Source organism: Ammospiza nelsoni, chromosome 20 (assembly GCF_027579445.1).
Source record: "Ammospiza nelsoni isolate bAmmNel1 chromosome 20, bAmmNel1.pri, whole genome shotgun sequence".
Lineage (NCBI taxonomy): Eukaryota > Metazoa > Chordata > Aves > Passeriformes > Passerellidae > Ammospiza > Ammospiza nelsoni.
In genome coordinates, this window is record NC_080652.1 from 7213142 (window position 1) to 7239616 (window position 26475).

Genomic DNA, 26475 nt, shown 5'->3' on the forward strand with positions numbered 1-26475 from the left:
AGAGAGCTGAGTTCATTCCTGAGGCTCAAAGCCATGGGATGTGGGCATGATGGAGGGATATGCAGGGGGTGACTCTCTGGGTACCAGCCATTGGGGTGCTTGCTGGGACAGGGGTTTGCCCCCAAACCAGTGGCTCTTTTCTCCTGTAAAGCTCCAGCAGTGAGCTCTGCAGAAACCCTGCTTGGCTTTAACAGTGTCCCCGAACCTGTGTCTGGGGAAAAAGGGGAAAGCTTGACATTGAGCCTGGGGAGAGCTGAGTGGAGGAGCACTGCTCAACCCTGTCTCTTTGCAGAGATGAGCCCAGAGCAGGGTTTGGTGTCCGGGGGTGCCCAGCTCCTGCTCAGCCCCCTGCAGCCCTTCCACCAGGGCCGGTACACCTGCCTGGCACAGGGGGCTGAGACACGCAAGGACTTCGTGGTGCTGGTGCGAGGTAGGGCTTCCCCGAGGCTGCCTGCTCCCTGTGGAGCTCAGAGCTGAGCCTTCCTCCCCTGCCCCTCCTCAGCCTCCCTCTCTCTCGTGCAGCGCCCCCCCGGATCAGCAGTGCGGGGGACCCCAGCGAGCACAGCGTGCTGGAGGGCAGCGGGGTGAGGCTGGAGTGCCGGGCACAGGGGCAGCCCACCCCCCACATCTCCTGGCTGAAGGACGGGCGGCCCCTGGGGCTGCAGCCCCCCTCACACACCCGGTGAGTCTGGGGGAGACATTCCAGGGGCTCAGTGGTCTCATGTGCAAAATTGCTGGGCAAGGCACGGTGAGCTGTGCTGCTTTCTGTTGGATGTGCTCATCCCGGCTCTTTGCTGGGAGAATGTCATCCTGGGGTAAACCTGGCAGTCTGGGATGGCCGCTGTCACCCTGGCAGAGTCCCAGGTGATGCCCTGAGCTTGCACTGTGCCCAGAGTCCTCATCCTTGGCACAACAGAGCGCCTGTGCCCCACGGGATGGGCACCCGGGTCACTGTCGCGCCCTACCCACGCAGGGTGACCCCGGATGGCAGCGCCCTGCTCCTGGAGGGGCTGCGAGCCGCCGACTCCGGGGCTTACACGTGCCTGGCCCGGAACAGCCTGGGCGAGGACACGCGGCTACACACGCTGAACGTGCTGGGTGAGCAGGGCTGGGACCTGCAGGGAGCGCCGGGGCCGCCCCGCCCCGACAGCCCCAGCAGCCCCCGTGTCCCCCGTGTCCCCTCCCCAGTCCCTCCCACCATCGAGAGAGGCGCCGACGAGGAGCCCGAGGTGGCCCGTGCTGTCCTGTCGGCCGCGGTGACACTGCCGTGCTGGGCACGGGGGTCCCCTCCGCTGCATGTGAGCTGGCTGAAGGACGGGCTGCCCCTCCGCCTGTCCCCTCGTGTCACCCTGCTGTCGGCTGGGCACCTCCTCCGGTGAGAAGGGACCCTGCAGCCATGGTCAGGCTCTGGGGCCGGTGCTTGGGGCAGTGCTGCACCCTCAAGCGTCACCCTGGGGAGCAGGGGGTCACCCGGAGCTGATGTCCCCTCCCCATCCCCGTGTCCCATCCCGCGTTAGGATCTCCCAGGCTCAGCTCTCCGATGCTGGACTCTACACCTGCGTTGTCTCCAGCCGGGCGGGAGTGGCCGATCGCAGCTTCATCCTGCAGATCCAGGGTACGGGGCAAGGGCTGGGAGGGCACGGCACGGGCACCTGGGCACTGCTTGCGTTGGCAGAGCACACTCTGTGCATTGCACCCATCCCCGAGCAGTCCTGAGCCGTTCCTCCGCTGCTGGGGTGGGAACAAAGCAGGACCAGCCCCAGAGCCTCCTGCAGGAGGGCTGAGCCACCTCTGGCTGCTCGCAGGATGTGACAGTGTTCACAGGGGTCCGAGGATGAGGGAAGAGATGAGGATCTGACTCCATGTTTCAGAAGGCTGATTTATTATTTAATGATATATATTATATTAAAACTATACTGAAAGAATAAAAGAAAGGATTTCATCAGAAGGCTGACTAAGAATAGAAAAAGAAAGAATGAATAACAAAAGCTTGTGTCTCAGACAGAGTCCGAGCCAGCTGACTGTGATTGGCCATTAACTAGAAACAACCACATGAGACCAATCACAGATGCACCTGTTGCATTCCACAGCAGCAGATAACCATTGTTTACATTTTGTTCCTGGGGCCTCCCAGCTTCTCAGGAGGCAAAACCCTAAGGGAAGGATTTTCCATGAAAGATGTCTGTGACACGCAGGACAGCAGGGAGTGGCCAAACCCATCCCCAGTGTCCGGGGTTTCTCTGCCTTTTCTCCCCAGTACCCCCTGTCCTGGAGAGCCCCGAGAGCAGCAAGGAGCAGATGGTGGCCCAGGGCTCCGATGTCACCTTCACCTGCAAAGCCACCGGGTCCCCAGCACCGTCAGTGACCTGGCTGAAGAACGGGGAGCCCCTGGGGCAGCAGAGGGCCCAGGTGCCCGGGGGCCCACAGCTGAGCCTGGTGGCTGTGGCACCAGCTGATGCAGGCATTTACTCGTGCCTGGTGGTGAATGAAGTGGGGGAGGTCAGCAAAGCCTTCCACCTCGTGGTGATGGGTGCGTGTCATCCCTCTGGGATTTGGGAAGGGCAGCTTAGCCAGTTTTTTGGGAGCAGTGAGGGGATGAGCCCTCCTGCTTTGCTGTGTGCCTTGCAGAGCCACCCCGTGTTGAAGCTGGGTCCCATCCCACTGAGATATCCATCGCTGTGGGCACCCCTCTAGGGCTTAGGTGTGTGGTGACAGGTGTCCCCATGCCCACTGTCACCTGGGAGAAGGATGGACAGCTGCTGGCAGGGCCCTCCCTCGTGGCAGGGAATGAGAGCACACTCCACATTGACAGCACTGAGGTAGGAGTTCCACTGTTTTATCCTTACTTGGGTTTTGCTTTTGTGGCTCAATTTTTCCCTCTCCTGGCTGTGCAGGTGGCTGATGCTGGCTTGTACACCTGCCTGGCCACTAGCCCTGCAGGGGAGGACAGCAGGAGCTTCCATGTCAGCATCCAAGGTAGTGTGATCCTAGCAGAGCAGCGAGGAGCAGGGGGGGCTGCAGGATGCTCCAACCCCTGGGGGACCAGAGAGCAGAACCTCCTTTTTTGGGATTTCTGTGGGCTCCAAAAGAGGGATCTGGAGCACAGTGCTGGTCCTGCAGACTGGGGGCCTGTGCATGACTGATGGGGACAGGATGGGGGTGCCCAGCCCACCCTGACCCCCCCTTGGGCCATGTCCCACAGCACCCCCCAGCACTGCCAGCGCCGGGGACATCCCCATCATCACGGCTGTGCCAGGGGGGCAGCTCCTCCTGGAGTGCCCAGAGGGTGCTGAGCCCCACCCCAGCATCGAGTGGCACCGGGAGGGCTCCGTGCTGCAGGTACCTGTGAGGGGACAGGGACAGTCACAGTCAGTGCCTGGCTGCCGTCACCAGCAGCACGGGGCTGTGCTGGAGGTGATGCTGGGTCAGCAGTCCCGTGCTGGGGGTGATGCTGGGTCCCTGCTGACGGGCTCACGGTGGTTTTAGGAGGATGCCCGCAGGCAGCTCCTGGCCCAGGGGCGTTTCCTGCAGGTCCTGGAGGTGGCAGCTTCAGATGGTGGCGAGTACAGCTGCAGGGCCACCCCCGGGGACAGCGACCCACGTGGCCGGGTGCGCGTTCACGGTGAGCCCTTCCCTTCCCTTCCCTTCCCTTCCCTTCCCTTCCCTTCCCTTCCCTTCCCTTCCCTTCCCTTCCCTTCCCTTCCCTTCCCTTCCCTTCCCTTCCCTTCCCTTCCCTTCCCTTCCCTTCCCTTCCCTTCATTACAGGGATATTTTATGCTCTGGTGAAGGGCTGGCAGGGCTGGACACCCCCCAGCCCCCAGTGCTGCTCTGTGCTGGCTCCCTCCCTCCCCCAGCCTTGTCCCACTCTCTCGGTGCTGTCTCTGGGTGCTGCCACAGTTGCCCCCGAGATCCAGGAGGGTCCCCAGGAGGTGAAGGTGCTGCTGAACACCTCGGCTGTGCTGCCCTGCCAGGCACAGGGGTGGCCCGTGCCCCGGGTGACGTGGCGCAAGGACGGCCAGCTCCTGCCCCTGCGTGACAGGTATGAGCCTCTGTGGGTTGGTGGCACCAAGAGATGGCTCTCAGATCGTGCCACCCTCCACAGCAATAAGTGATTAGTGTGCCAGTCACCCTGTGAATTGCTGTGCTCTGTCCTCACACCAGCTTAGGGCAAGAGCTGCGTGTGGCTACAATGGGCACTTGTCACCTTCCCTACCCCTGCTCCCTGTGTGATGCAGCCTGGCCATGCAGAGCCCTCACACGGTTCACCTGCTCTCCCTCCTCAGATTGCAGCTCCTGCCAGGTGGCTCCTTGCAAATTGACCCTGTCCAGGCCCAGGATTTGGGCCATTACCTCTGCATGGCATCCAGCCCTGCTGGCTCTGACCGCCGAGGCCTGGACCTGCACGTGCTGGGTAAGCAGGAGAGGCAGATGGATCCCCCTGGGCTCCCCCTCCTGCAACCCAGCGCTGCTCATGGCTGCCATGCCCTCCACAGTCCCTCCTGCCATCACACCTGGGCCCTCCAACCTCACCCTGCTGGCTCAGCAGCCAGCCACACTGGGCTGTGACGCCTGGGGCTCCCCTGAGCCCCACGTCAGGTGGGAGAAGGATGGCCATCCCCTGAGCCTGCACCTCCCACCCGGCACCTACAGGTACCTGTACACCTCTAGGGTGGGGTTTGCCCCTCCTGCTGCTCCCTGGGGCACAGGGGTTATGCTGACGTGTGCTCTGCCTGCACAGTTTGCAGTCCTTGGGGTCGCTGCTCATCTCCAGCCCCACTCCCCGGGACGAGGGCAGGTTTGAGTGCATCGCCACCAACGCTGCTGGAGAGGCTCGAAAGGCTTTCCTTGTGTCTGTGCATGGTGAGCTCCTGGGGCTGGGGGTCTTGCTGAAAGTGGCTTTCCCAGGGTCTGTCACCACCTTGGCTGTGACCTGGGTGTGCTCCAGCCCCACACTGGGGTGGATGCCCACCCAAGAGCTGGGCTTGGGGGTGGACAGGAGGGAAAGAGAAATACTCATGCCCATAAGAACAGGGACAGAATTCTCTTCAACATTTGCCATGCAGCCCTGCCCACCTCCTGTGACCGTGTTCACAGGGGTCTCAGGATGAGGGAAGAGACAAGGATCTGACTCCATGTTTCAGAAGGCTGATTTATTATTTTATGATATATCGTATATTAAAACTATACTAAAATAATAGAAGAAAGGATTTCATCAGAAGGCTAGCTAAGAACGGAAAAAGAAAGAATGATAACAAAGGTTTGTGAATTGGACAGAGAGTCCAAGCCAGCTGACTGTGATTGGCCATTAATTAGAAACAACTCTGAGACCAATCCCAGATGCACCTGTTGCATTCCACAGCAGCAGATAATCATTGTTTACATTGTGTTCTTGAGGCCTCTCAGCTTCTCAGGAGAAAAAATCCCCAGGAAAGGATTTTTCATAAAAGATGTCTGTGACAACTTCCCTCCCTCCTTTCTGCAGTGCCCCCCAGCATCGCTGATGACCTCACGGATGTCGTTGTCACCCGGCTGTCCCCTGCAGTCCTCACCTGCTACGCCTCGGGTGTGCCCCCTCCCACTGTGTCCTGGAGCAAGGGGGGGGCTCAGCTGGGCACCAGAGGAGGGGGCTATCATGTACTGCCCCGAGGTACAGTCACCCTGTTTATTTAAGATTTTCTAAGCCTTCTGATGTTGACATTCTTGTAGTGAACTTCCTCACAAACTTTCTGTAAATAACTCATTGTTTTGCGTTCCTTTATGAAAGAAGAGAAAGTTGATACACTGTCAGTTTGCCCAGTGCCATTGGAGAGGTGGCACTGTCACCCTCCAATCCGCTGTCACTCTTAGAAAACTATAAATGTCAGAGTCAGAAAAGAAACTTCCCTTTTTCTTCACCTTGAGAACAGCAGTGTGCGCTTGTGTTGTTTCGTGTCCTGTAGGGACAGTACAGCATGGGGCAGCACAGCCTAGGGGGGACAGGGGTCCCTGCCAGCCCTGCTGCCCCCTCCCCTCTGCCTGCTGCTGTTTTGCAGGAGCCCTGGAGATCCGGCAGGCGCTGCCTGCACATTCCGGCCGCTACACCTGCACGGCCCGGAGCGCCGCGGGCACGGCCCACAAGCACCTCTGGCTCACGGTGCACGGTAAACACAGCCCCGGGCTGCTGCTGCTGCTGCTGCTGCGGGTCCTGAGCCCTCTGCCCGGGGTGGCACTTCCCTGCCTCCACAGAGCCCCCTGCCTTGAAGCCCCTGCCCGGCATGGTGATGGTGATGGTCAATGCCAGCGTGGTGCTGTCGTGCGAGGCCACAGGCGTCCCCCAGCCGGAGGTCACCTGGCAAAAGGATGGTGTTGGCATCGCTGGAGGTGAGCTGGGGGCTGGCAGAGCCCACATTACCTGCCAGCCTTTACCTAGGGGGAGATTTAGGTGCCAGGGGTTTGTCACTGTGCATGGGTCCTGCTGGCCGCTGTCCTTGGTGGGTGTGGTGGCTGCTGGAGCTGTTCCATGGAGACTCCTTGGGAAGAGGCACCTCTGTGGGGGAAGCAGTCCCTGCACATCATCCATGTGTGCCCTGGCTCAGCTGTGCTGCCCCGTCCTGTCCCTCGTTTCTGCCAGGCTCTGGGCTGAAGGTGCTTCCCAGGGGGCAGCTCCGGCTCCTCCGAGCAGCCCCAGAGGACGCCGGCACCTACCTGTGCATGGCCCGCAACCCCTCGGGCACCGCTGCGGGGCGGACCCGGCTCATTGTGCAAGGTACAGCGGCCATCAGAGCCCCGGTGCTGCCTGCTCTGCTCGGCCCCTCCCCAGCCCTGGTGCTCCCCTCTCTGCTCAGCCCCTCCCCAGCACCCCACAGCAAAACGGGGCTGCCGAGCTGTGAGCAAGTCCCTGCCCTTCTGCCCCATCCAGTGCCCCTCACCATTGCTGCCCCTGCCATTCTGTCCCATCCAGTGCCCCCATCATTGCTGTCCCCGCTTTTCTGCCCCATCCAGTGCCCCATCGTTGCTGTCCCTGTCCTTCTGCCCCATCCAGTGCCCTCCATCATTGCTATCCCTGCCCTTCTGCCCCATCCAGTGCCCCATCATTGCTGTCCCTGTCCTTCTGCCCCATCCAATGCCCTCATCATTGCTGTCCCTGCCCTTCTGCCCATCCAGTGCCCCCCACCATTGCTGCCCCTGCCCTTCTGCCCCATCCAGTGCCCCTCACCATTGCTGTCCCTGCCATTCTGTCCCATCCAGTGCCCCCATCATTGCTGTCCCTGCCCTTCTGCCCCATCCAGTGCCCCCATTGCTGCTGTCCCTGCCCTTGTGCCCCATCCAGTGCCCCCCACCATTGCAGTCCCTGCTTTTCTGTCCCACGCAGTGCCCCCCACCATCGCTGCGGGCCCGCTGGAGCTGGAGGTGCTGCAGGGGCTGGAGGTGCTGCTGCCCTGCGCCGCCCGCGGTGTCCCCGAGCCCCGCGTGTCCTGGAGCCGGGAGGGAGCGCTGCTGCTGCGGGGCGGGAGGGCCACGGTCCTGCCCTCTGGGGAGCTGCTGCTCCGGGATGTCCAAGTGAGCACCGGCTGCTGAGAGGCGGGAGTGATGAGGAACAAGCGGCTTCTGCTGCTGAAGAGCTTTTGGTTGATTGTGGATGCATCTGGTAGAGGGAGAGCCCCGTGCAGTCCTGTGTTGCAAACTGAGGGTTGGGGCAGTGTGAGGTTGTTATTGTGGGCTGGGAAAAGCGGTTCTGTCCAAACTGTGACTTTTTAGGTGCACAAGTACCAGCAGAGCTGTAGCTCAGCTCAGACTCAAGGTGATTCCCTCTCATTCTCACACAGGAAGGGGATGCTGGCAGCTACTCCTGCACCGCGGTGAACTCCGCTGGGAGGGCCGTCCGCCGGCTCTCCCTGTCCATCCACACCCTGCCCACCTTCACCCAGCTGCCCACAGACATCACCCTGAGCCGGGGCGAGAGGCTGGAGCTGCTGTGTGCCGCAGCGGGCAGCCCCCAGCCCCGCGTCTCCTGGATGGCCAACGGGCAGCTCCTCACTGGTACCTGGGCACGGGATGCTGAACATGGGGGAGATGCCATCCTGGTGCCACCCTTATCCCACCCTTCAGGGTCCCAGGGGTGTCAGCACGTCTGGCCGTGCGGGGTTGTAGCCAGCTGATGGCCAATCCTTCTTTTTGGGGTGCAGATGGCGCCTCGGGGCACAGCGGGCGGAGCATCCTGTGGCGGGAGGCGGCGGCGCCCACGGACAGTGGCACCTACGTGTGCCACGCCGAGAACAGCGCCGGGGCCATCAGGGCCACTGTCCTCGTCTCTGTCACAGGTAGGTGCTGGCAGGGAAACTGGGGAGCCCGGCTCTCGGGTTGCTGTTGATAATTGCTGCCCTGATGTCTGTTTCGGCCCGTGCAACTGAAGAACGAGTCTGGACTCCACTTTTCTGTCTTGAGGTTGTTTATTAATTCTTATCTATAAAATTTTCTTTCTGCCCAGCTTAGATCTGCTCAGCAGGGCAGCCACAGGCACTCTGACCGCCCCCAAGTTGGTGTTGTCCTTTTATACTACAAACTACGTATAACATACGTACACTTAATTCCCAATACCTATCACCTGTGTTAGACAGTGCACTTTACTCTAAACCAATCCCAAAGTGCCAACATCACTGCAGAAAATGGAGAAGAAGAAGAAGAAGAAAGGTTGGATATGCCCAAGTTCCTTCATCTTGTCCCCGTAACCCCCACACCAAAAATCCCAAAATCTGCATTTTCACCCCGTGATAATTTTATTATTACACCATTCAAACCTGTGTGACTTTCAGGTCCTCATACAAAGTTGGCAACTTGCTCCAGGGGTCGTAATCAAATCCCCAGGTGTTCTGGGGAGCATGCCAGGGTCTCTGAGCCCCCTGTCAGGGTCCTTGGCAACTCTGGGCACCCGGAGGGATGTGCCGAGTTCCGACGCCCGGCCAGCCCCTCTCCTCTGCCATCCCTTTCCCTTTCCCAGAGGCACCCGTCATACAGGGGGACACCAGCTCGTACCAGGTGGAGCCCTCCGGAGGTGATGTCCTCCTGCACTGCCACGCCCAGGGTCACCCCGAGCCCCTCATCCGCTGGAGCAAGGACGGGGTGCCCGTGGTGGCCCATGGGCGCCTGCACCAGCTGCAGAATGGATCCCTGGCCATCCGTGCTGTGAGGGTGAGCGGGGCTCAGGGGGTGCTGGCACATTTCAGGGTGCTTTCCTGGCAAAGCAAAACGCTGTGCTGACGCTGTTGGTCCTGTAGAGCGCCGATGCAGGGCAGTACCGGTGTGTGGCGGAGAATGACGCGGGCACAGCAGCAAAAGTTGTCACCCTCGTTCTGCAGAGTGAGTGCTGGCCCCTTATTTTAAGGGACTGTGAACTACATCACCTCTCAGGCCTTCCAACTCCCCCTGATCCATGGGGAGTGCTGCATCACTACCTGCACCCCTTTCCCTGCCAGGTGCCCCGGTGGTGACAGTGACACCAGCAGAGCTGCGGGTCCCTGCCGGGCAGCCGGTGCTGCTGCACTGTGCGGTGTCAGGCGAGCCCACGCCCTCCGTGGAGTGGCAGCGGGACGGGGAGCCCCTGCCCGAGGGTCCCCAGGCTCATGTCCTGCCCAATGCCACCCTGCTGCTGCCCTCTGTCACCCACCGTGACGCCGGCAGCTACTCCTGCCTGGCCCGCAATGCCCTGGGCTCCGCTGCTGCCCACGCCTCGCTGGATGTCCGAGGTGAGTGCCTGCCCTGCCCCTGCCGGGCTGTTCCTGCAGGGTGAGACCTCCACCCTGACGTTGCCTTGCTTGCTCTACCCTCGTGATTCAAACTCTGCTTTTTCCTCTCCTCTCCTGCACTGCTCAGCTGGAGCCCAAGCAGGCCCTGCCCCGAGCAGCCTCTCCCTCACTTGCCTCTCCTCAGCCTTCCTGCCTTCGCTGTGATTGAATTCCCCTCTCCCAGGGGCTCTGCTGAGTGCACAGACACATCCTGTAGTGCTGCCCCTCGGGAGCAGAGAGCCAGGCTGGAGGAAGTGCCCCATGTGCACTGGTGTGGCTGGTGGCATTTCGCTGCCAGGCACGCTGGAGAGGCAAATAAAAGCTTGGGGCTGTGCCAGGGCCTTGAGGCTGATGCAGAGCAGGGTTTGGGGATGTCAGTGCCTGTTGGTGTGACGAGGCACAGGGCCACACTCACAACATCCCTTGTCAATGTGGCACTGTGCCTGGAGCCACGGGGTCCCTGGGGGCTGCTGCAGCCAGGCAGGGACACTGCCTGCCTTGCTCTGGCTGCTTTCACCTCCAGAAAACAAGATTTTTTTTTGACATGCAAATTAGTGAGAGGGGAGCCAGGCCAGGGAGTGCAGTCCCAGTGCCTGACCTGACCCTGATCCCGTTTGCCCCAGGGGAGCTGCACCAGGTGCGGGGCAGCCTGGTCGGTGTCATCAATGGCCACGAGCTCAGTGTGTCCAGCCTTGATGCCAGCATGCTGGGGGACTCTGAATCCACCACCACCACCCTCCAGAGCAGCATTGGGAGCATCCCACCTGCCATAGGTGAGTGGACATTTCCATCCTTACCCTGGTGAGTTTGGACCTCTGTCAGATGTAAATATTGGGGGAAAGGTTTTTATTTCTTTCTTTGTCACCTTTGTCACCTCAAGAGCAAACCTTTTTCCCCCAAACCTTCCACTGTGAGCAAGGAGGGATGGGACTGTGACGGCGTTGACAGGGGTCTGAGGATGAGGGAAAAGATGAGGATCTGACTCCATGTTTCAGAAGGCTGGATTTATTGTTTTATGATATAAACTATACTAAAAGAATAGAAGAAAGGACTTCATCAGAAGGCCAGCTAAGAATAGAAAAAGAAAAAATGATAACAAAGGCTTGTGGCTTGGACAGAGAATCCGAGCCAGCTGACTGTGATTGGCCATTAATTAGAAGCAACTCTATGAGACCGATCACAGATGCACCTGTTGCATTCCACGGCAGCAGATAACCATTGTTTACATTTTGTTCTTGAGGCTTATCAGGCTTCTCAGGAGAAAAAATCCTAAGGAAAGGATTTTTCATGAAAGATATCTGTGACATGGGACAGCCTGGCTGCCCCAGGAGGATGCTGGCTCCATGGTGACACCTTTTCTTCCCCATTCCCAGGGCCGCTAATGCGGGTGCTGGTGACCATCATGGCCCCCATTTACTGGTCCTTGGCCCAGGCCCGCGGGGCAGCCCAGAACGGGCTCCTGCTCTCTCGGGGCACCTTCCAGCACGAGTCCCTGCTGCGCTTTGCCACAGGTGAGGGGTCCCTGACGGCACAGCCTGGCCATCCCAGCCTCCACCTCCCCCGTGCACCACGCTGATCCAGAGTGCAGCTGTGTGTGGGGTGCTGTGGGCGCTGATCGCTGTCCCCCCTGGCAGGGGAGCTCCTGCGTGTCACCCACCGGGCCCAGGGCGCGGGTGGCGCTGGCGCTCTGCGGCTGGACAGCGTCATCAGCGGCTCCGTGCCCGAGGGCTTGGGCGATGCCATGCTGCTGCTGCAGGTGCTGCCCCTGCCCGTTATCCCCATGGAACCACGGCTGCCGTGCCAGGAGCACTGGGGTGCGTGGCCTGACCTTTTCCCTGCCTCTCCCCAGGATTTCAGCGAGCGCTACGTGCGGACGGGTGCGGGGCAGCTCTCAGGGAGCTCGGTGCAGAGCTTCCTGCGGGATGGGCGCCTCCTCCGTGCCCACTGCAACCACACCATCGTGTTCGACCCCCCCGTGGGCCCACAGCCCCCCCGGGTGCAGCTGCTGCGGGCCAGAGCCATCAGAGCCTCCTATGACCCAGCCAAGCAGGAGCTGCGCTTCCAGCTCCGTGCCTGGCTCGATGCAGGTGAGCAGGGGAATGCCCAGCGAGGGGATGGAGATCTGTGATCGTTCTGGGTGTCTGTGAGGGTGCAAAGGCCGTGACCCTGCAGTGACATGCCACACTCTCTCTGCTCTATTCACAGGGGCTGACAGAGACCAGTGCCCACTGGGATTCACCCCAGACCCTGGGCAGCTGTACTGCATGGGTATGGATCCTTCCTGAGGGGTCATGAGGATGGCAAGGGCATCTGGTGCCACTTCCCTGTCCCCCTAACCGTGTTCTCTGCCCCCAGATGTTGATGAATGCACTGAGGGGTCCCACGCCTGCCGCTACAACCAGGTCTGCCAGAACATTGCTGGCTCCTACAGCTGCTCCTGCCCCCCTGGCTACCGCACGCTGGGCACGGGCTGGCCATGCCTGGGTATGAGCTGGGCTCCCAGGGCCCATGGTCACCTCCCCCTGCCCTGTTCCAGCCCCATTCCCCCATCCAGCCGCAGCTCCGCACTTCTTTCCTCCCCCAGATATCAACGAGTGCCTGAATTTCCCCCCTCCGTGCGCCTTCGAGTGCCGCAACCTGCGGGGCTCCTACGAGTGCCTGTGCCCCGCTGGCCAGGCCGTGCTGCCGGGCGGGCGGTGCGGCGCGGCGGGGATGGAGGGAGGGGACACGGCCAGCAGCGAGCCCTGGGACACTCCCCAGGGCCGGCAGGGCCCGAGCAGCCTCCCGCGGGGACGGTCCTGGTACAGCCAGCTGGCCCTGCGCCGTGTGGCCAAGGATGCGGCGAGGGGAGCCCGGGGCCCCCCCTGCCCCACGGGCTACATCAGGAGGAATGGCACATGCACTGGTGAGTGTGCCTGGGGAAGGGTGTTGAAGGGAGTTCAGAGATTACTTTGTCCCCAAAAGGTACCTGGTGTCCTCCTCGCTGCCCTGTCCATTGCTTTGTGCCCTGTGGTTTTTGCTGGGCTGGGAAGGGGAGGTGACAGCCAGGCTGTGTGACTGTGCTCACAGGGGTCTGAGGGTGAGGGAAGAGATGAGGATCTGACTCCATGTTTCAGAAGGCTTGATTTATTATTTTATGATATATATTATATTAAAACTATACAAAAAGAATAGAAGGAAAGATTTCATCAGAAGGCTGGCTAAGAATAAAACAGGAAAGAATGATAAAAAAGGTTTGTGGCTCGGGCTCTCTGTCCGAGCCAGCTGGGTGTGATTGGCCATTAATCACAAACATCCAACATGGGCCAATCAAAGATCTACCTGTTGCATTCCACAGCAGCAGAAAACCATTGTTTATATTTTGTTCCTGAGGCCTCTCAGCTTCTCAGGAGGAAAAAATCCTAAGGAAAGTGTTTTTCATAGAAGATATCTGTGACAAGGGACGGGCCAAGGCAGTAGCACCAACGGGGAATGATCCTCCCTCTTGCTTCACCACTCTCCTCCCGCAGATCTCGACGAGTGTCAGACACCGCACCAGTGCCAGCACGAGTGCAGGAACAGCCTGGGCAGCTACAGCTGCCTCTGCCCCACTGGCTACCGGCTGCTGTCCAATGGGAAAACCTGCCACGGTCAGTGCAGGGGTGCCAGGGGATGCCCTGTCCCCATGGTGCCCTGGGTGTCATCTCTTTGGGGCTCCAAGTCTTTCTCCTTTCTCAGGAAGGTTGTTCCCAGCCTCAGATCCCCACAGTCAGTGCTCATGTCTCAGTGTCCAGGCAGATGTGGGGGGGCTGGGGATTGAACCCCCATCTCAGCCACCTCAGAGCTGTCCCCTCTCTCCCTGCAGATGTGGATGAGTGCACGGAGGGCACGATCCAGTGTGGCCCGAGCCAGATGTGCTTCAACACCCGCGGAGGTGCCCTCTGCACGGACGTGCCGTGCCCGGCTGGGTACCAGCGAGCCTCCAGCCCAGGGTGAGTCCTGCTGTGGGGCTGGGAGTGCCCATCCCGCCACACCCCGGAGCGTCCTGCCCACTCCCCAGCACCCACACACTGCCCATCTCTCCCGCAGGCTGTGCGTGGGGCGCTGCCCCCCGTTCTGCGGCCCGGCGGGTCCCCCCACGCTGCAGTACCAGCTGCTGCCCCTGCCCCTGGGCATCGCTGCCCGCCGGGACGTGCTGCGCCTCACCCCGGCCTCCTCCCTGCGCCACCGGCCCGTGTTCCGGCTGCTGGAGCCGGAGCCCGACAGCCCCTTCGCCCTGCGCAGCGAGCGGGGCCGGGGCATCGTCTCCACGGTGCGGCCGCTGCGGGAGCCCGGCACGCACCGGCTGCAGGTGCAGGCGCTGCTCCCGGACGGGCAGCGAGCCCCCAGCACCTTCCTCCTCCTCATCTCCGTCTCGCCCTACCCTTACTGACACAGCCCAGGGGCAGGAGGGGATCATTTCTCCTCCTGTCCCTCCCCACCCCATCGGTGGGGCATGTGGTTCAGGGAATGCCGAGCTTGTACCTCTTGTGTCCCTCCCAGACACCCCTGACCCTCTCAGCTGTGCTCCTTTCACCCAGGGCCGGGCCCTGACTCAGCAGGAGAGTCAGGATCCCATGGGGGATAAGATGTCCCACCAATCTCCTGCAATCAGGTCCCAAATCCCAGAGCAAACACAGCTTTGGGTGTGTTTGGATGGCCTTGGCCACTGTCAGTCCCCAAATGTGGGAGGTGGGAGGATGAACTGGGTGACAGTGGCCAGCAAGGGAGCAGGGAGGGATTCCCTAGGCTGGGGAGGGTGTGGGGCATTAACCATTATTAAACTGAAATAGTCTTTTTGTTTGTTTGTTTGTTTAATCCATTTGGTCTCTGTGCACTCTTATTGATTTATAGAGGTGTTTTGTGGCTAAATATTAGCTGTGCCTGAATTCAGCATGTGGGAGAATTCCCAAGGCTTGGACACCTCCCTGCCTGGCCTTGGACCATAAAGGGGAGGATGTCTGGATGTAGCAATGCCAGAAGGCCAATGTCCAGCCCTGAAGGTCCAATCCTGCCCTGGTGTCAAACCCCTGAAGCAGCAAGAGCAGGACGTGGCTTCTCTGCACATGGCGAAGATGGAGGCTGTTCCCAAAACACCATTTCAGTCCCAGCTGATGGTGTGGGGAGTGGGATGTGGGCTGCTGGCCCCAGGAGATGTGAGCCCACAGCCACCAGGGCTGGGCCATGGGGCCTGATGGTGGCTTTGCACCTTCCATGGTCAGACCCTGTCCCTGGAGCTGCCTCTTGTTGTATTTGTCTGAGATTCCCCTAAAAACCTCTGTCCTTTGGGGTGGAGCTTTCCTGTCCTCCAAAGCCAGGCCTGCTGTGGCTCTGGGGTGCTCTGTGTGCTCTGTGTGAGGGGGGAAAGGTGAGTTTGGCCCCTTGGGCAGCCCTCTGCCCTGTCCCCTCCTGCCCACCCTGGCTCCTGCAGTTCCTCTTGATGGAGGTTCAAATAAACCCAACCTTCCCCTCCTTGCTGTCTGGGGAGGAAAGCCAGGTGCTGCCATCTCTCCTCTGCCCCCATTTTCCCACTCCTCAGGGGCAGGAGGCTCCATGGGTGCTCTGTGGAGGATGCTGAGGAGCTCAGGAGAGGGGGGAGAGCTGTGGCAGCACCCAGAGCAGCCCTGCAGGGGCTGGGGCTGGGTTCCATCTCCGGGTCAGCTTCTCCCCCGGTTCTGCAGGGCAGGAGGAGCTCAGGGCCTCTCCCGGGACGGTGCCCAAGGAGGGGCTGTCCTGCGGCGGCTCCGCCCGCCCGAGCCCGGTACAAAGGAGCAGCGGGAGGGGGAGGATGCTCCAGGCACCGGCCCGGAGCACCGAGGGCAGCCGGACACCGGCAGTGAGTGAGTGAGTGTGGGCATGGCATGGGGGGAGAGGGGAAAGGGGGGCTTTGCCTTGGGGGATGTCCCCTCATCCTGTCTGTCCCCTCATCCTGTCTGTCCCATTTCCAGCCACCCACGGGTGTGGAGCAGGGCAGGGGTGTGCCAGCCCCTTCCCAGCACGGTGCAGACTGCAGTCAAGCCCTTCCCAGCTCAGTTTGGGATGAGTGGGGAGTTTCCCAGTGAGTCCCATTTCATTGAGGGTCCCCTTGGCCATCTCAGGGAGCGAACTGAGACCTCAGCTGGTACCTCCTCATGCCCTCTCTGCTCTGGGGATTTTGGGGGGCAGGATAGAACCTCCACGAGGTAGAGAAGCCCAGCAGCACTGAGCACATGCCTGTGCTGCTGGAAAAGCTGTTCCTGTCCCTCCTGCCTGCCTTTGCCCCTGTTCTTGCCCCTCCTGCCTGCTCCATCCCAGCCCACACGCAGCAACCCGGCTGGCAAAAATAGTTCCTCTCTTCATCAAAGTTTCAGCCTTTTTATTCCCCCCCTGCCTCTTTCTGTTTATTTCTTGGTTTAAAACCGAAAGCGCCGTGTTCCTTTGGCGCAGGCCAGCCCCAGCCTCTCCAGCAAAATAAATCCCTGCCCCAGCTCACACGGAAATCGCTACGGAATAACAACAAGGGCTGAGAAAGTCCCGCCGCCTTTCCCTTCACCGAGCTTTGTTTGCTCTGATTTATTGCCACCAAAACTTCGGGGCTCTCCCTTCCTGGGCAGGAGGGTTTGGCACCAGCCGTGTTTCCCGAGCTGGGAGCGCTGCTGTTCCCACCCCGTCTCTGGGATGCAGGATGCGTCTCCGGGACAAAGTGCCCCCAGGCCCCTCGGGCATTGCGACATCGGGACGGGTCTGAGCAGGCAAAACTTGGAGGAATTTCCCTATCGCCCCGCTGGGCCACTGGTAGAGCGAGTGCGCCCGCTCTCGGAGCTGCTTACTCAGGCTGGCAACCACAGCAGCGATGCTGGTGGCCACAGCGGGGATGAGTTTGGCACTAAAGGAGGGAAGTTGTCTCCAAAGGAGCCGCAGGAGCAGCGTCAGGGCTGGGCTGGGCCGTTTTGGGAACTGCGATTGCCTTCCTGTAAATGCCCCGTGAGGAAGGGGCGGCTGGAGCTCGCTGGGCACGGACCCAGCTTGGCACAGGGAAATGCTGCTTGCACAAGCCTGGGCACCGGGTGCTGCCTGCGTGGCACGGCCCGACGGGCACGGGCAGGCTCGGGGAAGGGTCCGGGGCTGCCAGAGCTCTGTTCTCAGCGGGAACCCGTCAGGAGCAGTGCAGAGCTGCCTGTGGCTGGCTTCCAGCCTCACCCTGCGGGATGCTGGCTCTGCAGCACACCTTGGTATAACCCCATCCATCCTGGGAGAGCTGCTGGGTGGGCGGGCACGGCCCGGAGCGGCGGGCACGGCCCGGAGGGGTGGGCACGGCCTAGAGCGGCGGGCACGGCCCGGAGCAGCAGGCACGGCCCGGAGCGGCAGGCACGGCCCGGAGGAGCGGGCAAGGCCCGGAGCAGCAGGCACGGCCCGGAGCGACGGGCAAGGCCCGGAGCCGCTGCAGGAGCAGGATTGTGCTGACTTGGCAGCAGCAGCAGCGCTGTGAAAGTGGCTCAGGACAGGACTTGGCCGGCTCCACGTCCTCCTGCTCCGGCCAAGGGTCAGCTGGCATCGCCTCCTCGTGGGGCCCTGGGATTCACAGCCTGGGGACGTTCCTGTCCCCGGGGACTGCAGGGACTGAGCCCCTTCCTGCCCGGGAGCCCCAACCCTCCTGAGATCCAGGCTGCTGCGCCCTTCACCATCTCCTGGTTTTGGCTGAAGTCCTCGGTATCCTTGGCTGGAGGGTGAAAGGTGCCGAATCCTCACGTAGGTGTTTGGTGCTGGCAGAAACCACTGTAGCACAATTAGAATAAATGCTCTGTAAGCATTCATTAAACTTGGGGCTGGGCTGGGCTCTAGGGGATGCTGCCAAGCCCCTCAGCCCTGCAGTCCTGATGGGCACAGGGGGCTGAGCCTGTGGCACCTCTGCAGATGGGCAGGACGTGCTGGGGGGTGCCAGAGCAGGGCACTGAGCTGTGCCTCTGCCACGGTGCCTGAGCCCTTCCTCCCCAGCACTGCAGAGTACGTGCAGAGCGTGGGGCAGGCTGTGCTGGGGCTGCCAGCATGGAGAAAAGGTAAGAGCCATACCACCCTCCTGGCTGGGAGGGCTCCTCCATTGTCCAGCCACCTCAGGGTGCACAGGTTGGTGCACAGGCAGGGTTTCCTCCCTGGCTGAGAGCCACAACCTGGCCATGGTCACAGTGCTGTGGCTTTGCCTCTTGCCCCCAGCCCTGCCCTGGCTCCCTGCAGCCTGGGAGGGCTCTTACTTCAGCTGGTCCTTCCTGGTGCTGTGGCTGGTGGCTGCAGTAAGGCAGGAGGGGCTCCATGACCCCCTTTTCCTTTGCTTTGGCAGCACCATGGCTCAGCCCAAGGGCACAGTGGTCCTGGCCTACAGCGGGGGGCTCGACACCTCCTGCATCCTGGTGTGGCTGAAGGAGCAGGGCTACGATGTTATCGCCTACCTGGTGAGCTCTGGGCTGTCCCTGGGGGTGCAGGGGGTGCAGGGCCATTGGTCTGGGGGGACAATGGGGGTCCTGCTGTGTGTGTGTGCTGTGGTGGTGACCCTGCTCACACTGGTTAACCATGGCCCAGCTCACTGCTGCTCTGCTGAGCTGCCAGCCCTGTGTGGCACAGCCTGTCCCTGCCAGCTAATGACCCTGTGCTAATGAAGGCAGGGAATGAGGGCAGAGCCAAGGGGCTTGGCAGAGCAGGGCATGGCCCTGAGATATCCAGCTCAGGGAGTGGAACTCCCCTCCTGCCCATCCTGGGTGTCCTCAAGCCCAGCCACCACAGATTCTGTCACGCCATGCACAATGCCCTGTGCCAAACTGGGCTTGCTCTGGGTTTTGTGGCCTTGTTTCACACTGAGTCTTTTTTTTGTTTTCACTGCTTCCAGGCCAACATTGGGCAGAAGGAAGATTTTGAGGCAGCACGAAAGAAAGCACTGGCACTGGGGGCCAAGAAGGTAACACGGTGTCCCTGCCCTTGCTGCCCACCATGGGGGTCTCACACACCCCAGAGAGGGGATTGTGCCCATGAGAAATCTCTTCTCCAGAGGATTTGCCCCAAAGCCTTTTAGCAGCACTTAGGAAAAGAGAAGCAAAGAGATTTTTGCTGCACTGTTCTTAAAACTGCAGAGTGGATTTCCCCTGCAGCAGGCAGCCCTTCCATCAGGGTCCCTCTGCTGGCAGGTTTACATCGAGGACGTCAGCAGGGAGTTCGTGGAGAGCTTCATCTGGCCGGCCGTGCAGGCCAACGCGCTCTACGAGGATCGGTACCTGCTGGGCACGGCCTTGGCACGGCCCTGCATCGCCCGCGGGCTGGTGGGCATCGCCCAGCAGGAGCGAGCTGCCTACATCGCCCACGGGGCCACGGGCAAGGTGAGCAGGGCACACGGGCACCGGGCAGGGAGGGCTCCTTGTGCTCGGCTGGGGGAGCTGCTCAGTCTGCAGGGCGAGCTGGGGGTGCCGGGAGGGGTGCATGGGGTGTTTTAGGGGATCTGTGCAAAACTCAGCTGTGTTTCAACATTTCCTCCTCGCTTCTGGGATTTCTGTGCCCAATTTCGGTTCCGTCTCGCTGTTGGGAAGGTTGGAGTCACAGCTGAGGGTCTGGCAAGGATTTCAAAACGCTGGGGCTGCCCGGGCCAGGAGCCAGCTGAGACTCCTGGCCAGCACAACCCGACGTGGTTAGGGGAGTCCTGGAATTGCTGCGACTGTCCCTGTTCCTGTCCCCAGTTCTGGCTCTCCTGGCCCCTGTCCTCGTTCCTGTCCTTATCCTGGCTGTGCTGGTCCCTGTCCTGATTGTTTCTGTCCCGGCTGTGCCAGTCCCCATCCTGGCTGTGCCGGTCCCTATCCCGGTTGTTCCTGTCCCTATCCCGACTGTGCCAGTCCCTATCCCGGTTGTTCCTGTCCCTGTCCCTATCCCGTTTGTGCCGGTCCCTATCCCGTTTGTGCCGGTCCCTATCCCAGCTGTCCCCGTCCCCGCAGTCCCCGCCGGCCGCAGGGAGGACACTTTGCCGCTAGAGGCAGCCAGAGACCGCGGATAGGGGATGCTCGGGGCCAGCCCGTTCCTGGAGAGGGGGAATCCCCCTCGGGGAGCGTGGTGGGGCCGTGGGACCTGCGGGACGTGGCCGTGGGTCACCCTCAGCGCGTCCAGCCCCTGCCGGGACACCTGGGACAGGTGAGGGTGAACCCAGGAGCTGCTGGGTGCCTCCTTCTCCTCCTCCCACAGCCCATGCCTTGGGCTAGGGTGAGGTCTTGGGGGTCCCCACGGTGGGGCCTCTGCTAGAAAGGGGATGTTAAATGCAGCCAGGAGAGTGCCAAGCACCCAGGAGATGGGGCAGAGGGACAGCTGAAGGGACACATGACAGGAATTACTGTCTCTCCTGCTGCAATCAGGTCCCTACACCCCTTTCTGTCCATCCTATCCATCCCCACCAAGCTTTTCTTGAAAAGGTGCCCTGGATTAACACACCCCCACCGCCACGGTGTCCCCTCTGCCCCCAGGTGCCACCAGTCCTCCCTGCTGGCAGGGTGTCGTGGTTTGGCCTGCGACATTTCCAGCACCCCAAAAAGCTCACTTCCTCTCAAACCACGACACAGGGGCACCCCCGGTGGCTGCTCTCCCCGGGCCATTAAGCCGCGGGCACCGGCAGGGACGGACGGACGGACTGCCGGTAACTCGAGCCGGCTGCGGAGCCTCAGATGGGACCATCTGGGGTGTGGATCCCGCTGCTGCCGAGCAGATGGACAGTGCCGGGCCCGGGAGGGAGCTGAGTGCTCTGCTGGATGTGTGTAATAGTCCTGTGGGAATGCCCAGCCCGGTGTAAATGTATCCTCAGGCCCACGGCAGGGAATGGGGGTCCTTACACCCCGTGGTGAGGGTGGAAAATACATCTAAGTGAGTGCTATTCCCTTGGAAGTGCTTGTAATTCCCAGCCTTCCTGCTGCTCCCTGCCCCTTCCCAGCTACCTGGACTCATTAGTGGGATCTAATCAGCAATGGACAATTAAGGTAAAGGGAGGTTTGGAGCTGTTTAATGATGAGTTTCTGCATCCCTCTGCTCACTGTGGTCTTACCCCCACCTTGCCGTCTTCCTTCTTTGTCCTTTGGGAGAAAAAATACCCAAATCTGGTTTGAACACACACCAAGAGCTACAGGAAAGGTGGCTTGGGGTCCAAACCAGCCATGGAGATGGACCAGGAATGATCAGGATGGAGAATCCTTGCCCTCTGTGCCCAAGGTTTCCAACACCACCAGGGGAGCTGTGGCAGGAGGCAAGCAGCTCCTCAGAGGCTGAATGCGAGTGTGTGTGTCTCTCACACCCTGGGCTGGGGTGACCCCTCAGCACCTCCTTTCCTGTTCCAGGGCAATGACCAGGTTCGGTTTGAGCTCAGCTGCTATGCCCTGTGTCCCAAGATCAAGGTAAGGCACCCAAACCCATCCTCTGCGGGGCTCCTGCCCCTCTGCAGCTGCTGGCAATTCTGTTTTAACACCCATGCAAACGGCCCTGCCTCACTTTAACAAGCCACCAGCTGCACTCAGCCACGTTTTGGCATTTCAGGGGGCTGTAATGATCCTTAATTGACCTATTTTTACCCCAAACACCATGAGGCCACAGAGAAGGCAGCACCAAGGCAGCTGCTGGCTAATCGATGCTGCCTGTTTCCCTCTGCATCCAGTGCCTGGTTAGGGTCGGGGTTTGGTTTACTCCCACCTTGTGCTGGGAGATTAAATTTCAGCTGGGGGAGCAACACCCTGTGGGTCTTGGCTCCCAGGGGCTACAAGAGGGCAGGGGATTCTCATCTCCTGCTCTCCTGCCAGGTTGTTGCACCATGGAGGCTGCCTGAGTTTTACCAGCGCTTTCCTGGCCGCCGTGAGCTGATGGATTATGCCAAGGTAGGAGCTGGTGTGGGGTAGCCACAAGATGCCCAGGGCAGCAAAAGGTGTTCAGAGTGGCTGTGGAAGCTCAGGGTAGGCCTGGGATTGTTGGAGTGACCATGGGATGCTCAGGGCCACCACAGGATGCTCACCAGGCTTGGCAGGTGACAGCAGCACACCCTGCACAACATCCCTGCAGCACCACTCAGGAGCCTCCTGGTCAGAGTTTCCCCCACCCCCCTTTCCTCTATTTCTTTCTCTCCTTCCTTTCTAAAAGCCCCATAATTACCTGGCTATTAATTGTAACCCTCTTTCCAAGGAAACGGGTCCCAGCTCCCTGACTTGTGTAACAGACAAAGCAAATTCATTCACCTTTGTTGTCCCTTCCTTTTTGAAGTACAAGTTACAATAAAACATATTAGAAGTTTTGCATCAGGTTTTTATGTGCCCACCAGGGTACCTTTCTTTTTTAGCGACTCCATGGAAATGCTTGACAACTCAGCTCAATCAATCAAAAGGGAAAAGTCAGCTCTGTGCATAAACCAGAAAATTGCTTCAGTTTTTAAATAGCTGCCACTGGAGCTGCCTGGGTAATCTCAGGGAAGGAGAGGTGTGGAGCTGGAGGGATGTGGCGTGGGGTGAGGAGCCCTCTGAGCCCATTAGGGCTGCCAGGAGAGCGTGGTGTGTTGAGGATTGTGTTTGCCATCTGCTGCTGTATTATGAAGGGGAGAGTTTACGAGAGCTTTCCATATGTTGCCAAACAAATTGTCAAATAGGGCAGTTATTAAGAGCACCGTGGTTTTATTATATGGAAAATGGAACATGTGTTTTGGGGTTGGGGGTTTTGTTTGGTTGTGGGGATTGTTTTGTTTGTTTGGGAAGGGGGAAGAAGGGAAATGAAATGGGTTGGGGCCCCATTCCATGAGCAAAAGGTTGTGGGTGAGGGTTTAAGTACTTTTCAGTCTTTAGTTATCTGTAACAAAAAAAAAAAAAAAAAGTGGTTTCCTTTCTTTTTCATCCTGAGAAGAGGGGGATGCATGGCCAGGTCCTTTGAGCACATGCATGTGTCACCTTGGTGCTGGGGGAATTGGAAAATTATGATTTTGGGTTCCATTGATGCCAGGGAAAGTGAGGCTCTGTTTCACTGTGGAACAGCTCTCTCCATGGGTTTGCTGCCCAGGGGCTGAACCCAGCCTTGCTCTGGCAGCAAATCTGTGCCAGTGGCTGCTTCATTCTCAAACCTTGATGAGAGCAGCCAGACTCCCCTGGGTGCTGCCCCAGGAATAGCCTGGCCACAGGCAGAGCCAGGTAAAGCTGAGAACAAAATCCCTCTTTGGTGGTGGCACCTTTGACTCCTGCAAAGGCTGCCTAGGCTCTGTAGGTGTTGGGTCTGGACTTGGAGGATCCTCTGTGAAATGGGGTGAGGATGGGTTGGGGAGCACTGGCTTTCCCAGTTACCAGGAGAGAGCTGGCAGAGGGCACAAGGATGCTCAGGATCACTGGAAGATGGATTTGTACACCCCAGGTGAGGTGGGTGTGCCAATGCTGGGTCTCTTCTCACAAATAGAAGATAGGACAAGAGGAAATGGCCTTAAGCTGTGCCAGAGAAGGTCTAGCTTGGATAATGGGGGTCTCAGCAGGCCCTGTTCTGGAATTATTGTGGGGAACCAGCAAATCAGAACCCATGAGCCTGAGGCCATGTCCCCCCAGGAGCAGGGCTGAGTCAGTCCCTCTACAGCATGAGGAGATCTCAGAACCTTGTTCCCACCTCAGGTGGTGGTTTGAGGGCTATGATGCAACAACCACGAGCATTTCCTTCCCCTGTTACTGGCCAAACAAGAAATGTCCCCTCAGCCCCTGCTCCTGTCCCCAGCTGAGCCCTTCACTGAGCCCCTGCTGTGGTGACACTGCAATGCCAGAGCTGCCCAGGCTGTACAGACACATCAAGGCTCAGTGGGAGCTGCTGTCCCCATCCCTGCCATGCCACGGCTGTCCCATAGCCAGCACATTGTGGCTCAGTGTCCCTGCAGGGTGGGTGATGTCCCCACTGGCTCCAGTTTCAGCCTTGCTGCCGTCACCTCTCCCGCTAATTCCCCCACGTATTCACCTCGTTTTCACAGGCAATTTCCCCCATTGAAGTGTCAGTGGATAAATGGCAGGCTGGTGACCTCGTTAGGGAGCTGGGCTCTGCTGCAGTCCTGCTGGCCAGGGAGCTGCTCTGGGGCCACACATTCCTGAGCATGGTGTGCTTGAGGTGCCCTGGGCACTGAGCCTGCCTGGGGTGTGTCTGCTTCACCAAGGGTTTGCACCAGGCTGTGAGGATGTGCTGCTGTCCCCTCAAGACACAGCATTGTCCTCTGTAGGCTCTAGAGCATCCTGTGGGTTTGGGGACACGGATCCCAGTGTCACCTCCCCTTGCTGAGAAGCCTGGCTGGGGGAATTGCAGAATCATGAACACCTTGAGCTGCAAGGGACCCATAGGTTCATCAAATTCAGCTCCTGACCCTGCAAATGACATCCCAACAATCCCACCACACACCTGAGAGCATTGCACCATCCTGGCCCTGGAGCTGGGAAAAGCAGACATCATCTGTGCTGGTATCCCCATCTCTGGGGTTCATGGGGTGCTCTGGGGCCCCTCCTCAGCCTTGGCAGGGCTGGGATGGCCATTCTCCCCCACCCAGCCACACTGTGTCCCTGATGTCCCTGTTGGGCTGGCCCTTGTGGTGGCAGCTGGTGTTGGTCAAGGACATGGGAGTGCACCTCGCTCTGTGCTGCCCTGCTGGTGCCATGGGCTGTGCCTCTGTGCCTTTGGGGCTGATCCTGCTGGGAACTAGCCTCGATGAGGGCTGGCTTTCCCTGCAGGCTGTTTTACCCCCATTCTCCCTTTCTTGGCAGAAACACGGGATCCCAGTGCCTGTGACACCTCAGACGCCCTGGAGCATGGATGAGAACCTAATGCACATCAGGTGAGGAGCTGGGCAGGTGGGGACTCCCATGAGGCGAAGACCTGGGATCTGCAGCCCAAATCCCCTCCAACCCACATGTCCAGAACAGGCACATCCATTGCCCCAGGTTGCCCCTCCACATGCTGACCACACCAAATCCTCCATCCTCCCTTTCTATCTAATTGTCCACATTCCACATGGCAGCATTCATCTCCTGGACTCTCCTAAGCCCAGCTCTCCTCTCAGGGCTGCTCTGGAAATCCTTAACGTGTTCTTATGTCCATCCTCATGGGGTGGGTGGGAGCGGGGGTCTCATCCCGGTGGCTTTTGGGGTTGCAAAGTTGCAGGTGCTGCAGTGACCTCTCTCTCCCTCCTTCCTGCCTGCTGCAGCTACGAAGCCGGGATCCTGGAGAACCCCAAGGTAATCAATCGATCCCGGCAGCCGCGGGTCGGGGGCGTCTCAGGGTGTGTTTGCAGCCTAATTGGAAATTTCACGGCGGGGCCGCCCGGGGAGGTTCCGCCACCGCCCCCGGCGCGTTCATTGCCAGCTTGAACAGGGGACGGGACCAGGGTGACACCGGAGGGGACAGAGTCGCGGGCTGCGTGAGATGCGGTGCTGGTGACGGGTGGCAGAGGTTCGGGGTGTCCCTTGCAGCTCGCCCAGCCCTCCTCGCTCTCCATGGGGGTAAAACCTCCCGTTGGGTGGGTGGTGGTGTCGGACACCCTGTGGGCGTCCATGGGGCCACCAGCTCTGGTACCAGCAGTGACCAGGGCCCGGTGACAGCGCCACATCCCCGGCCGTGCCCGCGGTGCTGCATCCTGGCGCTGCCTGCGCCGTTCACGCTCCAGCGGGTCCCCGGCCCGGCCGCTGTTTGAACTATCTATTTAAGCTATCTATTTAAACTATCCATCAGGGCTAATTAGACAGCCCGGGAGAGGAGGGGAAGGCGGGCGCAGAGCGAGCGGGGCCGCTGGAGCTCCGTGCCCGCAGCCGCTCCCGCAGCGGGGCTGACGCGTGCCTGCGCCGGGCAGCGAGGAAGAGGAAGGTGAAGGTGGAGAGGGGGTCCCGCTCCTCCTCTGGTGCCCTCCCGAGGGGTGTCTGTGGGTCACAGCCGTGTTCCTGTGGGGTCTCCTTACAGAGAGTGGTTGGCACAGGGACGGGCGTTCAGGGCTTCAGCTGAAGGTGGCACGGGCCTGACCCGTGCCCATGCCGAACCAGAGGCAGCACCCAGCGCCTCTACTCTGCCCCGCACTCCCCGGGCTCTGCTAAACCCGTTCCCTTCCCAAAGCTGTGCCCTGACCCCATCCGGAGCATGCCCTGCTCGGGCACCTCACCCTGGGACTGTGCTGGGGATGGCTTCCCGGAGCTGTCCCTGTCGCTGCTGTCCCCCGCCCGGCCCGGGAAGCGGTGCTGGGCACAAGGTGGCCCTGGCAGGATCCGGGGTGCCAGGCACGGCGGGCTCCCCTCCCCAAACCCCCGGGACCTGCCAAACGCAGGGATTTGAAAGCAGATGGTTGAGCTATTTTCTGCCTCTGTGAGGCCCGATTGAAGGGCAATGAGGCAGCTAATGTGGAGAAAGATAGAAATTTACTTGCTTTAACTTCATATGGCACTCTGAAAGAGTTCATTCAGTCCCGGGCACAACAATATCAGCCGGATGAATAAACCATTTGCGGCATCGATAGCTCTGCATCATGGTTTACTTCATGGACCATTTGCTTCCAATTTCTTCTCTTCTTGCCCCGTTTTTCTTGCTTCTTTCTTCCCCCCTCCCTCTCCCACTTTCCACACACTCTTCCCTTTTTTCCCCCCTTTTTCCCCCCCCTTTTTTTTCCCCCCTCTTCCCTTTAAAGATGACATTGCAGGACTAGCCCCCCTGCGGGGAGGGATAAATAGAAGGCATTGAT

At 60.0% G+C, this 26475-nt stretch overlaps 2 protein-coding genes across 6 annotated transcripts in view; both read left to right on the plus strand.

Moving 5' to 3' along the window:
* HMCN2 (hemicentin 2) overlaps positions 1–14497 on the plus strand; it is a 36249-nt gene extending 21752 nt beyond the window's left edge. The window contains exons 46-80 of the mRNA XM_059486178.1: positions 293–430; positions 523–682; positions 974–1098; positions 1189–1375; positions 1518–1615; positions 2258–2530; positions 2629–2819; positions 2895–2976; positions 3203–3339; positions 3487–3622; positions 3898–4039; positions 4103–4108; positions 4284–4411; positions 4494–4650; positions 4739–4860; positions 5483–5647; positions 6033–6140; positions 6226–6360; positions 6611–6745; positions 7352–7539; positions 7806–8019; positions 8166–8300; positions 8978–9168; positions 9255–9336; positions 9453–9722; positions 10385–10534; positions 11135–11272; positions 11396–11517; positions 11611–11848; positions 11967–12029; positions 12117–12245; positions 12346–12666; positions 13271–13390; positions 13606–13732; positions 13830–14497. Coding sequence (XP_059342161.1) covers positions 293–430; positions 523–682; positions 974–1098; positions 1189–1375; positions 1518–1615; positions 2258–2530; positions 2629–2819; positions 2895–2976; positions 3203–3339; positions 3487–3622; positions 3898–4039; positions 4103–4108; positions 4284–4411; positions 4494–4650; positions 4739–4860; positions 5483–5647; positions 6033–6140; positions 6226–6360; positions 6611–6745; positions 7352–7539; positions 7806–8019; positions 8166–8300; positions 8978–9168; positions 9255–9336; positions 9453–9722; positions 10385–10534; positions 11135–11272; positions 11396–11517; positions 11611–11848; positions 11967–12029; positions 12117–12245; positions 12346–12666; positions 13271–13390; positions 13606–13732; positions 13830–14172 — 5456 coding nt within the window. The 3' untranslated portion in view covers positions 14173–14497. The remainder of the gene's footprint in view (positions 1–292; positions 431–522; positions 683–973; positions 1099–1188; positions 1376–1517; positions 1616–2257; positions 2531–2628; positions 2820–2894; positions 2977–3202; positions 3340–3486; positions 3623–3897; positions 4040–4102; positions 4109–4283; positions 4412–4493; positions 4651–4738; positions 4861–5482; positions 5648–6032; positions 6141–6225; positions 6361–6610; positions 6746–7351; positions 7540–7805; positions 8020–8165; positions 8301–8977; positions 9169–9254; positions 9337–9452; positions 9723–10384; positions 10535–11134; positions 11273–11395; positions 11518–11610; positions 11849–11966; positions 12030–12116; positions 12246–12345; positions 12667–13270; positions 13391–13605; positions 13733–13829) is intronic.
* Positions 14498–15526: 1029 nt separating this feature from the next.
* Positions 15527–26475, plus strand: part of ASS1 (argininosuccinate synthase 1) — a 28004-nt gene continuing 17055 nt past the window's right edge. For 2 of the 5 annotated variants that reach the window (XM_059486342.1, XM_059486346.1), the window contains exons 1-8: positions 15527–15623; positions 18094–18205; positions 18637–18705; positions 18932–19120; positions 21107–21163; positions 21563–21637; positions 24518–24588; positions 24958–24988. In XM_059486342.1, coding sequence (XP_059342325.1) covers positions 15568–15623; positions 18094–18205; positions 18637–18705; positions 18932–19120; positions 21107–21163; positions 21563–21637; positions 24518–24588; positions 24958–24988 — 660 coding nt within the window. In that variant the 5' untranslated portion in view covers positions 15527–15567. Of the gene's footprint in view, positions 15624–17350; positions 17508–18093; positions 18206–18636; positions 18706–18931; positions 19121–21106; positions 21164–21562; positions 21638–24517; positions 24589–24957; positions 24989–26475 lie in introns of those variants that run through there. The other 3 variants (XM_059486343.1, XM_059486345.1, XM_059486344.1) reach the window with 3 other exon arrangements.